The sequence below is a fragment of the Fukomys damarensis genome, unplaced genomic scaffold, assembly GCF_012274545.1.
Source record: "Fukomys damarensis isolate Sample0158 unplaced genomic scaffold, DMR_v1.0_HiC HiC_scaffold_20, whole genome shotgun sequence".
Taxonomy (NCBI): Eukaryota; Metazoa; Chordata; class Mammalia; order Rodentia; family Bathyergidae; genus Fukomys; species Fukomys damarensis.
Window position 1 is genome coordinate 5,833,564 of NW_022900932.1, and position 15,509 is coordinate 5,849,072.

Here is a 15,509-nt window from a genome sequence, read left to right on the forward strand (position 1 = left end):
CAGGGTTAATACTTGGTGCATGGAGTAGCTCAGTTGCTTTACCCTCAGGCCTTACAAGCTGGGCAGTTATAATTCATGTCAAAGAAAAATTAAAGCAGTCACATCACATGCCACAAGCATCTGAAGTTACTCACAAGAGTTGAAGAAGCAAATGTGAAATGCCCATATACCTGAAGCCCACTCTAGGAGTATCTGCAAGTAACTCTCCATGTAAACATAGATGTGGCACTAGAACAAAGCAAAACATGAACATTTGTCAAATTTGGTGATGGATATAGGTGCTCATTAAACCAGTCTCCATACTGCTTCTTATATTTAAGGCTTTTTTTTTAATCATAAAGAGTAAACTTGGAAGAAAGATAATAATGCTGTATATTGTCAGGTGCTCTGAATTTTAAGGACTACTCATTTCAACTTCGTTACTCAAAAGACTTGTCTAAATTCATATAATTTAAAAATCATTCCTTTTTGGTATTTTCTGTCTTAGTAATTTAAGGAAACTCAGTTTGACTGCCCAAGCCTTATTATTATTTTGTTGTTGTTCAGCTTTTTGCAGTCTCTGATGTACGAAGGTTTCAGGAGTCACCTTTTGAAATGACAAATACTAATAGTAGTGAGTCATATAATTGCTTCCCACTCATACACCCACAAGTGCTGTAGTTTCAGAGTCTTTCCTCCCTCCTTTTCTTTAGTATCATTAAAAGTGACTATCAGTTGCTGTTTAGTTTATAACTCTCAGTCAGGCAGAAGAAGTGCAGAAGATTTAGCTAGGCACGGTGATGCCCACCTGTCATGCAGCCACTTGGGAAGCTGAGGCAGGAAGTTCTTGAGCTTGAGGTCAACCTGGGCAACTTAGTGAGGCTTTGTCTCAAAATCAAATTTTAAAAGGGTTGGGGTATATATTGCTTAGCAGTAGAGTCCTTGCTTAGCATGTTTGGGGCTCTGGGCTCAATTCCTATTAGCACAAAAAACAAAACAAATTATGACTTCATGCTTCCATTTCTGGTTCATAAATTTTGTATGTGCTTTATTTCTGTCATCCTGGCATTATGCTTTTGCATATCTACTATTATATTTTTCACATGTAAAACGTCTGAACACTGTACGTCAGTAGGTAAGAACTGAGCTCTCAAGAAATTGTTATAAATAATGATGTTTAAAATGTGGATGAAAGGCATTTTCCTGAGGGACCAATTCGATGCCCTCCCTGAACTCTTCCATTAGAGTTAGGAGAACTTTGTAGGGTTGCCTTGGCAAGGGTATAATTTTGTTAGGTTCTTTTTGGCAAACTCTAAGAGTATAACAAGGGTGCTGACATATAAGGCGACTATAAAGTAATAATTTGATTTTCATAAGCCACATAGAATTGATTTAATTATTTTATAGTTATCCTGTTCACCATAAGTAAATTGCTTTACCCTCTCAAAGTGTCCGTTTCTTCATCTTGAAAAGAAGTAGCTTTAACCACTGATCTGTGAAGTTGCTTTCACCTCTAAAATTTTATCTTTAAATAAATTTTTCAGTTCATTGTAAAAAAAGAGTTGCGATGATAGTATAGAATTCTCTTCACCCATTTTCTCCCACTAACAAACTCTGTCACTTGGATTATGTTTATCGAAGCAAAATGTTCTTTTTGTCTGTTTCAGGATCCAGTCTAGGATATCATACTTCACTTGGTAAAATTTGACTTAAAAATGAAAATGTTCTAGCATTTTGTGTATTTTTAGAGTTCTGACTATTAATGTAAAATATTGGTTATTAAAACCATAAATATGCAGTGGAATTCACTTGGTATATTTTTACTTTAGGTGTCCATGACACATGGAATACAGAATTTGATTAATGCCATCAAAATGATTCACAATGTGTCAAGGTATTATAATACCTCAGAGAGAATGACCTCATTGTTTATCAAGGTGGGTTCCTAAGGGAAGAAATCACAATGCAGTCCTGTGAAAAAGCTAAATAATTCTTTCCCTTACATCCAGGGCAAGGAATTGAGGAGTCTGCATGTTTTCAAAACGATGGATTTTAGTACTTCTCTTGGATGAGAAAAGGATGGTTTTGATCAGAGTTAGTTGTACCTAATAGAAGGAATAATGGGCACCTTTCTCCTTGTCAGGGGTCAGCCCCACATGTAGCTGCTTTCTGATATACTCCTTCCAAATGCTTTCGATTTTGGTAAGATAGGGATCACATTCACTGTGAATGCTTCCCACCAGCAGTGTGGTGTGTGTAAAACCTTCCTGTGTTGTGCTGTATGGTTCATTATTTTTAAGAATTTGAAAAATTACCCGATGAAAACATTTGTAGAATTTTGTTGTAAATAATTCAAACAGCACTGAAATTATAAAGTCTCATCCCCCCTTTTTAAATAAAAAGCCAAGTATGGCCTTAATCACACATCTATGTCCTAAATAAGACAGGAACCTTGGGATTTTTCTTGTTCACATGTTTTCCTCCTCTTTTCCAAAATATATATCTCATGTGAAGCCATTCTTAGTTCTGTACTAGTGACATTTTTTTCAACATTTTGAATCAATACATATTCGGACTAAAATCTAAGTATTGTTAGTTGCTTTATCACCATTATTTTGTGATGTCCACATATTCTTCCTTCTTGGGTTCACTATTTCTTTTGCCAAAATATTTTTAAGTAATGATTTCAGAAGGGGCATGTGAGGGCGGAACAACCTTAATTCCTACGTGTCTAGAAATAGCTTAATTTTGTCTTGATCACTCATATACAGTTTGACTGGGATTCTAAGTTCAACATTATTTTTTCCTAGAGCTTTGAAAATATTGCTCACTCATTATCTAATATCCAGTGTTGTTGATGAGAAAGGTGTTAATCAGATTCTTTTTTTTTCCTCTGTATGCAACTTGTTTTATCCTCCAGAAGCTTTTAGAATTTGTTCTTTATCCTAGAAATTCTAAAATTTCAAATGTAGTTCTTTTTACATTTATCTTACTCTGTACTCATTGGTTGTTTCAATCTAAAAATTTTTTTACCTCTTTTTGTTGCCTGGAAAATTTTCTCTATTGCTTTTGATCATTCCTGACCCACTTGTTCAGCTGAATCCGACTTCCATTTCTCTTGATATTTTGGTCTTCCATTGTCCTTTGAATTTTCAGCTCACCTATTTGCTCTTCATTTGTGGATCAGTTGGTGGTCAGTTCATCAGTAGAATTTTTCTTTCATTTTGACCATAAAAATTCAGTTTCCAAGTTGTCTAGTTGTTTTCTTTATGTCCGCCAAAATAATCTCATTTTTTCATGAATAATTTAACCAATGGAAAATATTTTAAAGAACTTCATATATGTCTTCTCTGTTTTTCCTCTTTTTGTTGAGTTTAATGTCTCTGTTACTGTTTTCTCCAGTTGCTTGGTGATTCTTTATCTATTTGATACTCGATTTATATTTCTGTTCTGCTCACTTGTCATTTGTCTTTGGTGGGGCTAGGAGGTATGACAGGAAGGGCTCATAGAGACAGTTCTTTTTTCCCTGATGTGCCCAGCTGGGGTGCTGCAGCTACTTGGGGGCATGGCTCCAACTCTCCTAGGCGGTGGTCCAGACTTATACCTTTGTCCTTCCAGCAGATGTCACTGTCAACTGCTGGATGAATTGTTCCCAAGTCAATGTACAGGATCCCAACTGAGGGTGAACTCATAATGTCACCCTTCAACCATTTTAACTTCATAGTAACCTTTTTAAGATGTAGGTTCTGCTTTTCTCTAGTTCTCTAACCCCGCTTGCCCCTGTACATCTGATTCTGTGTGCATTCTGTATCTTTTTTGTTGTTGTTGTTGTTTTTTATACTGGGGATCGAACTCGGGTCCTTGCACTTGTGAGGCAGGTGGCGGGACCACTGAGCTAAATCCCTGGCCTCTATATCTTTGGACTTATCACATATTCTGCATCAGCCTGCCATCTTGATCTAGTCTCCTCATAACTTCTAATCAGCCATCCAGTTTTTCTTCACTATGTTGGGCATGTAAGAGACATCTTGCATGTTCAAGTATGGTGAAGAAACACATTTGGACTAGGTCAGGACCTAATAAGAAGAGAAAAAGATGAGTGGAAAATGTAATTTACTTTGAAATTGATGGCCCCAGTGACCATAACATAAATACAGTAGGTATATGTGAGTTTGGGTTTTCTTAGCTTTGACTGGAATATGTATTTCTTTGATTTTTTTTGTATCCTGTAATTCATTTACTTCATAAGTTTACAAATATGTCATATTTTCATGCTCAGAGTTTAGAAAAAATTTCTGAGTTTTATTTTCCCTTTTGCCTATAGTTATTTTGTACCTTCATTTATTTCAGGTAACAAATCAAATGGTGACAGCATGTAAAGCATATATTACTGATGGGGGACTAAACCATGTTTGGGATCAGGAAACTCCAGTAGTGCTAAAAAAAATTCAGGTTTGTAGAAATGTATTCATTTATTTGTTTTTCTATTTTTTTTAGAAATGTATTTATTTTAATAAAGTGTTCACTGTCTGGTCCAATTTTGTTCACTTTGTTCATTCAGGAAACATTAAGTTTGAAAAAATTTCATGCAAAGTAGGGTGAGAATATAAAAAGAGAATCATTTCTTTTACCTACTTTCCTTTATGCACAGTGCTCCTTTTAGGGTAGAGTTTAATTCTTATTTTTCTCCATAGCTTCCTGTTTCAGACACCTGTTGCATGTCATTTCATAAATTCTGCCCCCTCCTCCCATCCCGGCCCCTGTTAATATACTTTAATTATTTTCCACCCTTTTGGCCTTGGCTAGAATTGCCTTACATCCGTACATAGATAGAGTTGTAGTTGACATCTTTATTTTGATCCCCTTTTGAAAGACAGTGTTTCTAAGATTTTCCCATTTAGTGTGATGCTTTTGTGTAGATTTTAAGTATATCTTTGGTCAGATTTGTATTAATCCTAAGAGTCTTTTTAAAGGTTTTTGAATGGGTATTTTTAAAAAATCTTTTTTCCTGCACATATTTGTTGCAGTGTTTATAGAATTTCCTGCTGTACCTTGGATGGGATTCTTAGGTTTACTAAAATTAAACTGTCCTAACATTCTTGGGATAAACCCAGCTTGGTCATGATGTATATTTTTAGAAACACTCCTCTTCAATTAGCTACACTTTTTGAGGGGCGGGGTGGAACTGTATTCATGAGGGACGAAGCCTGTAATTTTCCTTTCTTATGCTGCTGTCCTCGGGTGTTTTGACACTCAGGTGTCAGAATGAGTGATGGTGGGTGGGTGAGGGAAGTTTTTCTCCTTTCCCTAATTTCTGGAAAAGATCCATCGAACTAAAGTGCTCTGTGTTTTGAAAGCTCAAAGGAATAGCTGAGGAGGAAGACTCCATCCAGAATTGATTGTCAGTCACTGACATGTGGGGCCCCTTGATCTCTGTAGAACTCAGGAGCACAGCTCCAGCAGGGAGGTGGAGGTGGAGGTGGAAAGGTCTCTCCGTCCATGCCACCTCCCTTCAGCTGCTCACCCACATAGAAATGGCTGCACCTGAGGGCTGGCACGGCCATCTCCCATGTTCGGTCTGCCGCCCTGGAGGACAGTAGGGTGACGAATTGCGCTGAGGGGGCTTTCTCATGTTGAAGATGCTCAGTCCAAGGCCTGGGAAGAATAAGGCTTATAATGCAGTTCTTGAATTTGGCCATGTAAACTAGAAAGCTCTGCAGAGCCAGATCAAAGCAGTTCCTAAAGCAATGATTTGACACATCACAGAGAGCAGCCGCTGAACCAGTTAAAAAAAGAGGCTAATGACTACTTCACTTGATTTACAGCTGATGAATTGTTTGATCCTGTAGAAAGAGGAGTGTTTATGGTATTGATCCTACAGTTTTGATAACTCAGTTCCTTCTAAAAGCGAAACAAAGGAAAATCTCTTTGAAGCGTTTTCTGCGGGGTTGAGAGATGATTAAAAAAAAAAGTTCCTAAACTTTGGTGATGTAAATTTATCATTTTATCTCTCCAGAATAATTTTTATTCTTTGAGAGAATTTTCTTTTTTAGAAGCAAAAGAAAAAAAAATGGAGTATGTCATGATAACTGGAAGGGATTGAAAAACAACAGAGCAATAAGGGAAATAAATGAAAGAGAACATTGGTTGAGACTGCAGATAGCTGTGAAAAAATTGATAGAAAAGTCAAGAAAGAAGCAGAAAAGAAAGTAAATGCAGGAGCAAAATAAAAGAACTAGGAGGCAAAAGAAAAACAAAGATAAATGAAATTAGAATCTAGTTAATGAGATGGAAGAGGAAGTTATACAGCAAGCATTCTTGGTGACAGAAGAAAACTAGAAAAGAGCCATTGAAAGAGGAAGGCGAGAATTCGAAATTCAAGGAAAACATGGACTTTAGTCCTCATACATTGAGAGGAGAGGGTTAAAATGGTGGAAGAAATGGAAAAACTTTGCAATAGGCTCAGATTAGCAAGTTTGCAGCCCTTGAAGGAAATGATCACCTCGTGGACAAAAGTGGTAGGAATGCTTTCCGAGTGAGACAGAACAGATGGTACCCTCTGTCAGCGGAGGGGTCATCTGTGTTCTTGACTTCCCAAAGATTTCCTAACACCAGTCAACATTGAGTGACTGAAAAATAATCGGCAACAGCAATAGTGTCATTTTGGAGATTGTCACAGAGGAGACAAAATGTGAGAAGTACATATAAGATGACTTGTGTCTGAATATTTATCGGAATTAGCTGGGGAACTTGCTTACAATAGATATTTCTGAGTTTCATTCACAGAAATTCGGATTAGTGCTTGTAGTATTGGGGGTTGAATCTAAGCACTGAATCAAAATTTTGTCCATAGCCTGTTAATATGTTATGTTGCTTTGCGAGGGTGTAATTAAAGTTGCAGATAGAATTAAGGTTGCGAATCAGCTGAGTTTGATATGGGAAAGGTCCCTGTGAGCCTGGTGCAATCACAGGGGTCCTTATATTGGAAAGAGGAGGATGGAATTGTCAGAACTAGAGAGATGGTGTTATGATAAGGATTTGACTGGCTCACTGGAGCTTTGAAAAAAATAGATTTAGGAGTGGTTTGCTTTTTAGCAACTAAATAGCATGACAGGTTAGTTAATTCCTATTGGATCCTAGAGACTGGATCTTTTCCCCCCTGCCTTTTTCTGTAAGAACTGGGGATTGAACCCAGGGCCTTCCCACTGAATTGCATGCCCAACTCTTCTTTTGTTTTTTATTTTTTTTATTTTGAGACAGGGTCTCACTGAGTCTCTTAAAAAGTTCCAGGCTGGACTAGAATTTGTGATTCTCTTGTCTTAGCCTTCCAAAGTTCTGGAATTACAAACATGCACCACCACGCCCAACCTGTATAATTTTTTGATTTCTAGTAGATTTATTCTTCTGTGTAACTGACTACAGCAGTGGTATAGCTGTAGTTAAATATTAGTCAAAAATTTTATGAGCTCCTCTTGTAGAAATGATGGCTGGTTGATAAATTAATATTGTAGAGTCTTCGTGTTTTGTATACTTGAATGTAAATATGGATCCTTGTTGAATAGAGATGTCTTGATAAGTAATTTCTGGGCTTTTGGAGAATTGTAATTAGTAATGAAAATATAAAAACAATTGTGTATGTTATACTTGGATTTAGGGCGAACTAAGGGAAAATGGTGAGAATGAAGAGATAAAGATATGCTATTTATTAAAAAACTACCTGGTGTTTTATTTACCTTCAGTATGAAGGCAGAGAACTTGAACTTTGGCTGACAGCCATGACCTGTATTTCAGGGGCTGGCATGACCAGGTCTGTGTGAAGGTATATTGGAAATTTTGACTCCTGAACAAACTTATCACCCTTTCTCCTCTCTTCTTTTAATTCTTTCATAGGACTGCATTTTTCTATTCAAGGAATATCAGACATCTTTTCATAAAACCAGGAAACAGATTTTAGAATCCTCGGGGGAAAAGTCTTTTGAGGTTTCAGAAATGTATATATTTGGAAAATTTGAAGCTTTCTGTAAAAGGCTGGAGAAGGTAAGCATTATACAGTCACAGCACCCAACCCAAATCACACCTTTTTGATCATTGCATTCTTTGTGTAGTGCCACTGAAATGACTGTTCCCGATCTCTCATCTCATTGCTGATGTGACTGATTAAATTGTTCACAGGTCACTGTATTTATTACAACTTATTTTTCATTCCTAGTTACTGCCTTCTGCCAGGCACACAAAAGCGATTACAAACCCTCATCTCTGAAGACCTCAGTTCTCTACCTGTGAAACGTGACCTTAGAAAAGCTTCTGTTCTTGGCCAGATATTAGGCTGAGAGAAGGTGTGAGGTGAAATATCCGTGGTTTCTGGCAGTTCCAGTAGTTGTGGGAGGTCGGTTGTATAGGCATCTCCTCTTTCTGGGCCAGTATGTATGGTGTACACTTAAACATCGTGTGTGTGGTGGCTGCTGGGCAGACATGGCTGGAAACTTCTGCACCTTTCTTTAAGACTCGCTGAGGAAGAATGATACTGTTATGAAAGGAATTTGCAAATGACACACAGGCAGCAGAATGGAAGTAAAATAACAAATTTACTCATTGATGAGGGTCGATTGCACATAAGCCGTGCTTGGTTTGATGACGCACTGGGTTAAAACTCCTCCTTTTATAGGGTTTTACAGCCTTGACTTCATTTGGGTGGTTACATTTCATTCTCACAGTTCATATCATGGTCACAGGATAATTAACTTTCAACCCAGATATAATTCTTTGTAGCTAGGGGAGTTTACCTTTAAGATTCACCTAGCTATCTATTCTAGCCCATAGGAAGGGCGGGTGTTCAGGGTCAGGGGAGCCAATGTTAGGAATGGGTTCTTGCATCCAGACACTCTTACGATCATGTGGCTCTAGTCTCTTCAGAGCTCAGGGTCTTGCTGTGCCCTGTTATCTCAGGGTCAGACCAAATGCCTCAGTCAGCAATTAGTGCCTTCTGGTGCCTTGTTAGACCTTCTGGTGTCTGAGCTAAACAAAACAAACGGCTGTTAGAGACAGCAGAAGCCATTCCACATTGTGACACTTTATAGGTTCTTGCTATTTATAAAAGTTTTCCCTATCAATATTTTTTCAGGGCCTAGAGAGCCCATATGGAGTCAGCCTTTGTGAAGCCTGTAAAGATATAGGGCACACCCTGGTTCCTGGTGGTATTTAGAATCCTAGTTTTCACTTGTTGGAAACTGGGGGTTGGGGGACGTGATATAGGTTGAAGGATATTTTCTAGACGTGTTCAAGAGCCAGTTTTTTTAAAATTTTAGTCTCCTCATCTGGCCAGGACTGGAAAGTGTGGATGACAAAGATACCAAATTACTAGTGGTGCCCTTCGTGCTTACTTCTATGGGGCTTTTTTATTTTTAACTATTTTTTTTAACAGTTTTATTTGGATGTAGTTCCCATATCATGCAATTTACTCATTTAAAGTATACAAGTCAGTGGCTTCTACTATTTTCATGAAGTTGTGCAACTATTACAATGGTCTAATTTTAGAATATTTCATTTCCACCAAAGGAAACCCCATACATACTGTTCTCTTTTCTACCTGGCTCTAAGCAGCCACTAATCTACTTTCTGTCTCTGATAGGTGTGCCTATTTTGGACACTTGTAAATGGAATCAAACAGTACTTGGTCTTTTGGCTTCTTCCATTTAGCTTAATGTTTTCAAAGTTCATCCATATTACAGCTCTACATTTTATTGCTGAATAATCTTCATTGTATGATTATAGCACATATTATTTACTCATCAGCAAATGGGCAACCTTTTTATTGTTCCCTCTTTTTGAGGGGGTCCTCTTGGACTATTCCTGTGAACTCTTACATAGTGAAAGGAGAACCAGATAGAGAAAAGGTGCCAAGGTGCATAAGACGGAAAAGAGACTACAGACTGGTTGTCCGAATTGAAGGGTCATGGTGGCTGAAGAGTGAGCTGATGAAAAAGCCAAGACTGGGATAAACCAGCAGGTCATGGTCATGAATGATTGTCACAACTGGCTGTTGGGTTGCTGCATGTGACGTGGGGGTCACCACTGGCTCAGTCTTAAAGAGCAAGAGTGGGACTAACCACTGTCTCATCTCAGCCTCATCCAACCCAGGGACAACACAGAGAAAGTGTTAATGACGGGAATTTTGTCTGTCTCTGGCTCTTAAAGCCAGGTGGTAGAGGAAGGGGTAAAGAGCAGACTCTTAGCTGGTTGGAGTAATAGGCAGGCTGGGAATCTTGAGTTCCTCCACTTTCTTTTGCTTTATATAGTAGGAAAGTGGGGTGAATGTGTTAGGAGACCCAAATAGTTCTTGTGTTTATGCGGAGTGTATAGAGCATGCTGGAAGTCTCAGGACCTCCAGGTTTGGATACAGTGGCTCTTGCAAGTGTGAAGAAGTAGTAGAGTGAGAAGAACAGTTCCCCTGAAAATAATGCTGGGTTCAACATGTGCGGGGACTTTATGTGAATTCTGCTGGCTGAGTAGAAGGACCATAAGTGTTGTCTTTATGGTGTGTGGTATTTAAAAATCTCCCCTAGAACAGTTTATTGCCTTTCTGGCCACATAAGCTTTCTCTGGAGAAAAAGCAGGAATAAAAATAAGAGACTCTTAAAGAAAAGTTAAGGAACTGAGCAGCCTGCGGAGTATCCTGCTTTTCTTTTTCTTTTTGTTTTTGGCGAGGTAAGTGGCATTGCAACACCGAGACAGAGACAGCCATTTTTGAAATAAAGACCATGGAGGAGGTTTCCTAGGGTTCTTCATGAGTCAGAAGTGCTGTCACCTTTCAGGCTTCTGGGGCCTGTCCTTTCTTTGAACACTGGTGTCAAAGGGAGAAGACAGTGGATTTGTGCTGATGTTATGTTCTGGAGCTACAGTGAGGGTCAACAAGAGTGGTAGAGCTTTGAACCCAGTGATCCAGTAAGAAGCTCCTCAAGAACAAAAACATGAAGTGTTCATTTAAGTCTCCCCTCTCATCACCCAAAAGACAAAAAGTGATTAACTTCCACACAATGTTGGAGTCTCTTTCAGGATATTTTGGAATATCGTCTTTCTTAAATAGTCAAACAGTACAGCAGAATGCCTGTAGCAGAGATTTGTCTTCTCATGTATCTCTTCAGTTTGGCTTTAGCCAAGTGATTTTTTTTTTAAGTCAGTGATTTATTAAGAGCTTAATCTGGAGAAAGGACTAATATTTCACTTTTTAACATAAAACAACATTTCTCTCTTTAAGATCACAGAAATGATAACTATCGTGCAAACATATTCAGCACTGAGCAATTCTACAATTGAAGGAATAGATATTATGGCAATAAAATTCAAAAACATATACCAGGGTGTTAAGAAAAAGCAGTATAACATTCTGGATCCAAGAAGAACAGAATTTGATACAGATTTCTTAGATTTTATGACCAAAATCAACAGTTTAGAGGTAAGTAGTTTGTACACCTTTGCTTAATAATGGTGCTACAGTTCAGTACATTATTGTGAATATTCACATACAGCAAATGTTCACATATTTACTATTTTAAATCACTGTTACAAATAGAGAAAAATACTTATAAAGTGAATACTTCTTTAAAAAGCCACAGAATATTTTCCATCTTTTTAAAAATGAAAAATGAACATAGCCAATGAAAGATGTCAGTGAATAATCAGAAGTCCCAGGGGCTGTCAGAGCTATGGTTCTTTTTTTTTTTTTTTTTTTTGGACCAGGGACCGAACTTGGGACCTTGTGCTTGCGAGGCAGGTGGCGGAACCACTGAGCTAAATCCCTGGCCTTCTATGGTTCATTTTTAATTTACATTGATAGTTGCGTGTGATTTTTATTGTGCCAAGGAGCCAGCATCCTTTCTGCAGTCTAAGAAAGCACTGGTCTTCCTTACTCTTTGTCTGAAGTGTGGAGAGATTTGAGAGTGGGACAAGGTACATAGATCGCTCTCCCTTTGACCTTCCCTTTGACCTTGGGCCTTATGCTTGCATCCTCTCTGTAGCAACAGAGGATCACTCTGAAGAGACCTCGTGTCTGTGTATCACAGATTAAGGTGCACCAGAAAGATGAGGAGAAACACTCGAAATATCCCAGATGAGACTGTAGCATATTTTTCACCTTTTGACATTATGCAACCCAAGTTACTCCAGCACTGAAAACTAGTTGTAACCTCAGTGTGGCTCTAGGGATGGTCTTTGCTGTAGAATATTCTGGAGACAAAGAGACAAGAATCTATCTATATATATATTTTTTGAGACAGGGTCTCACTGTGAAATTGAGACTGACCTGGAACTCACTATGTAGCCCAGGCTGGTCTCGAACTCACAGCGATCCTCCTGCCTCAGCCTCCTGAGTGCTGGGATTACAGATGTGCGTGACCATGCCCTGCAAGAATCTATATTTATCACATTTACTAGTCTGGGGATGTAGCTCAGTGCCAGGGCCCCTACTTAGCATGTGTGAAGCCCTGAGTTTGAGTCCCTACACTGAAAAAGAAATCAGATTTTTGTCTCATTTATTTACATTTAAAAAACTTCATTGCTTATGATGGGAGTGTAAATAAGAAAGTTGTAAAACAATTCTATTACTCTAACAGCACTTTGTATTTTTGGTATCGATTTTCTTTGAGTGTTTGAAAATTAGATTCTTTGATAGTAAGATACATTTTAGTTATTGATTTTAGAATTGAGTTAATTATGTAGGATGGAGTTTGCTCCCAAAATGCATTTTTTAAAGAAGAACTCACTATGTCAGAAGTTATTTTTATGACTTTTTAATAAAGATTATTTAAACAGGCTTCGTTGTGGTCCTAGATACCAGTTTTAGCTTTCATTAAATGTAGAGGCCATGTTAACCTTTTAACAGTCAGATAATTTGCATAAGGTGCAGCATTTTACTTTTCTTTCCTTTTCCAATATTTAATTCACCGGTGTGACACATGCGAGTAGTCTTAGCAGTACAATCTGTGTGCAAAACTAATTCGCAGAGTGATTCCGTTTCCGCTTTTGAGCACCAGGAGTTGAGAGTTCACTGCCAGGGAAAGTGGAGTCTTGCAGGAGTATTTGCTGCTTCTTGCTTCTGAGCAATGGCAAAGAGGCCTCTGAGAGCAGCAGTGTGAGAAGATGGCACCTGCTGATCCTCACATTGACAGTGTCGTCGCAGTGCCCTACCAGTGTGCTCAGAAATTGTGAACATCCCAGAGAACAGTGGGTGGCGAAGGCCTCTCCCTTCTTTCACGAATTCTGTACCTCGGGAATGTCCACTAGTGAGCTGCAAATGCAAACCATATATGTAACTATAATTTTTCTGTAGAGAAAAGAAGCGGGTGAAATTAATTTTTAATAATATACTTGTTCAGCCTCATCTATTCAGAGTACTGTGATTTTAACATGGCATTGATAGTAAAACCACTGATGAAATATTTTGCATTATCTCTTTTGTACTGTTTGGAATTTGGCATGCATTTTATACCTAGAAGCATGTCACCCCTAAGTAGTGACATTTCAAGTGCTCAGTAGCCACATATGGCTCGTGGCCACCATACTGGACAGTGCATTCTCAGGTGCTTAGATGTTAGATGTATTTGAAACTATTTTCATCCTATAGAGGAAGAGTCATTTATTGTTAAATGAAGTGAGTCTTTAACACTAAAAATTATTTAAATACTGATATTTTATTTTAGGTACAAATACAGGTATTTATGAACAGTACTTTTGGGAAAATCTTATCTTCTCAACAGGCTCTTCAGCTGCTTCAAAGGTATTTATAATACTTTAAGCAATGCAGTTTCTAGATGGGATAACTTTATACAGATAATCCTCGTTTAACAACCTGCCTGGTTAATGACTTTTCAGACTTAAGACCCGCCGTTCAGACTTACAACTCATCTGTGTGTGTGTGTGTGTGTGTGTGTGTGTGTGTGTGTGTACAGTTCTGTACATCTTGTTGATGGAGCCTCAATGTCTTTTTTAGTACAGTATACCTTGTTTACATAGTACTGTACTTTTTGCTGATTGTATGGTACAGTACTGTGGCTTTATGATCTGTTATATATTACAGTACTGCATGTGAGAGTTATGCAAATAAGAGCAAAATCATCAAGTTGGAGTTGCCTTTGACCGTTTCTCTGTTCTGATTATTGTGATGTACATATGCAATACGATTCCTCAGTTAGCGACTAAGCAGTTTCACAGCTTTGTCACAGGAATGGAACTCGGTCATTATAAAGAGGATACATGCAGCCTATTGTATTTTAGGCATATTCATTAAGCTTGTTGTGCATATAAACCCAGCATTGATGAAAAAACAAATATCTTCAAAATAAGTATTGTTTCTATAATGTCTAATATGGGGAAAAAATAAAAATCTATGGTTTGGTCGTTTTGATGCAGAAGGGAGTGATTCGGAGGGTGGTCTTTCGGGACCTCTTGACAGGCAGAACAGCTGGGCCAAAGAGCCTGAAAAAAGTATCAGTGCTTTCTTTTTATCATGCTCACTTCTAAGAACCATTTGCTTCCATCTGTTTTTCAGGTGATAATGAAATGAATTCATTTGGAGTTAGATAAATTCTCATATAAACAAACTCTTTAAAAGTGATGTTAGGGCCGAGGATTTAGCTCAGTGTTTCCGGCACCTGCCTCGCAAGCACAAGGACCTGAGTTCGATCCCTGGTTCCCCTGCCGCCCCCAAGTGATGTTACCTTTGAAATCCTATTTTTTTTGGTACTGGGGATTGAACTCAGGTCCTTGCGTTTGTGAAGTACGCCACCGAACTGCTGAGCTAAATCCCTGGCCCTAAAATTCTTTTTGAAACTTTTCGATATATAGAAATGCCTCATATCATATGGATGCACATATTTTCTCAAGAGATACCTATGCACTTCCAAACCACAGGAGATGATTGAACAATTAATTATCACTGTTATTCTTGACTCTGTGTTTGTTTTTTGTTTTGTTTTGTGCACTGGAGATTGAACTCAGGACCTTGTGCTTGCAAGGCAGGCACCATGCCACTGAGCTAAATCCCTGGCACCTCTGTGACTTTTTTATGTGTTTAAGTTCTGTCTTTCGCTCCTAGCTAGTAAGCTCCTTTACTGCATACTTTAGATGTCTTTCCCTCCTCCAAGGTATTTATTAGAGGCAGAAAGAGCAGTGGATCCATGAATGCCAGTTTCACCATCAAGGGTATTTGAGCATTTCCGATGATTTTTACAGCCAAGCAGGTTCACGATTCTGTGCATATTAGTAGTATTTTAGCCTCCTTGTTCCCTTGCAGTGAACTGCAGAAGCCCCTTCATTAACAAGCCATAATTGCACATTCAAAACACAGCTTCCGGGAGTCTCAACTGTGTGTTCAGTGTAACCATGATGAACTCATGGAAGCCGCTAAGATGCCAGAGAGGGCGAGTGAGGAAGCACAGGAACAGACGCTTTACTGATCTACTAAAGATCATATCTTGATTGCTTCTGTTTTGCAGTCATGATTATTGATGGGACTTTGTATATCACTGCTGTAACAT

At 38.4% G+C, this 15,509-nt stretch overlaps 1 protein-coding gene across 1 annotated transcript in view; it reads left to right on the forward strand.

The window, feature by feature from the left end:
• Nucleotides 1–15,509, forward strand: part of Dnah8 (dynein axonemal heavy chain 8) — a 258,133-nt gene that overhangs the window by 34,581 nt on the left and 208,043 nt on the right. The window contains 5 exon segments of the mRNA XM_010638857.1: nucleotides 1,809–1,916; nucleotides 4,330–4,431; nucleotides 7,870–8,016; nucleotides 11,234–11,431; nucleotides 13,674–13,750. Coding sequence (XP_010637159.1) covers nucleotides 1,809–1,916; nucleotides 4,330–4,431; nucleotides 7,870–8,016; nucleotides 11,234–11,431; nucleotides 13,674–13,750 — 632 coding nt within the window.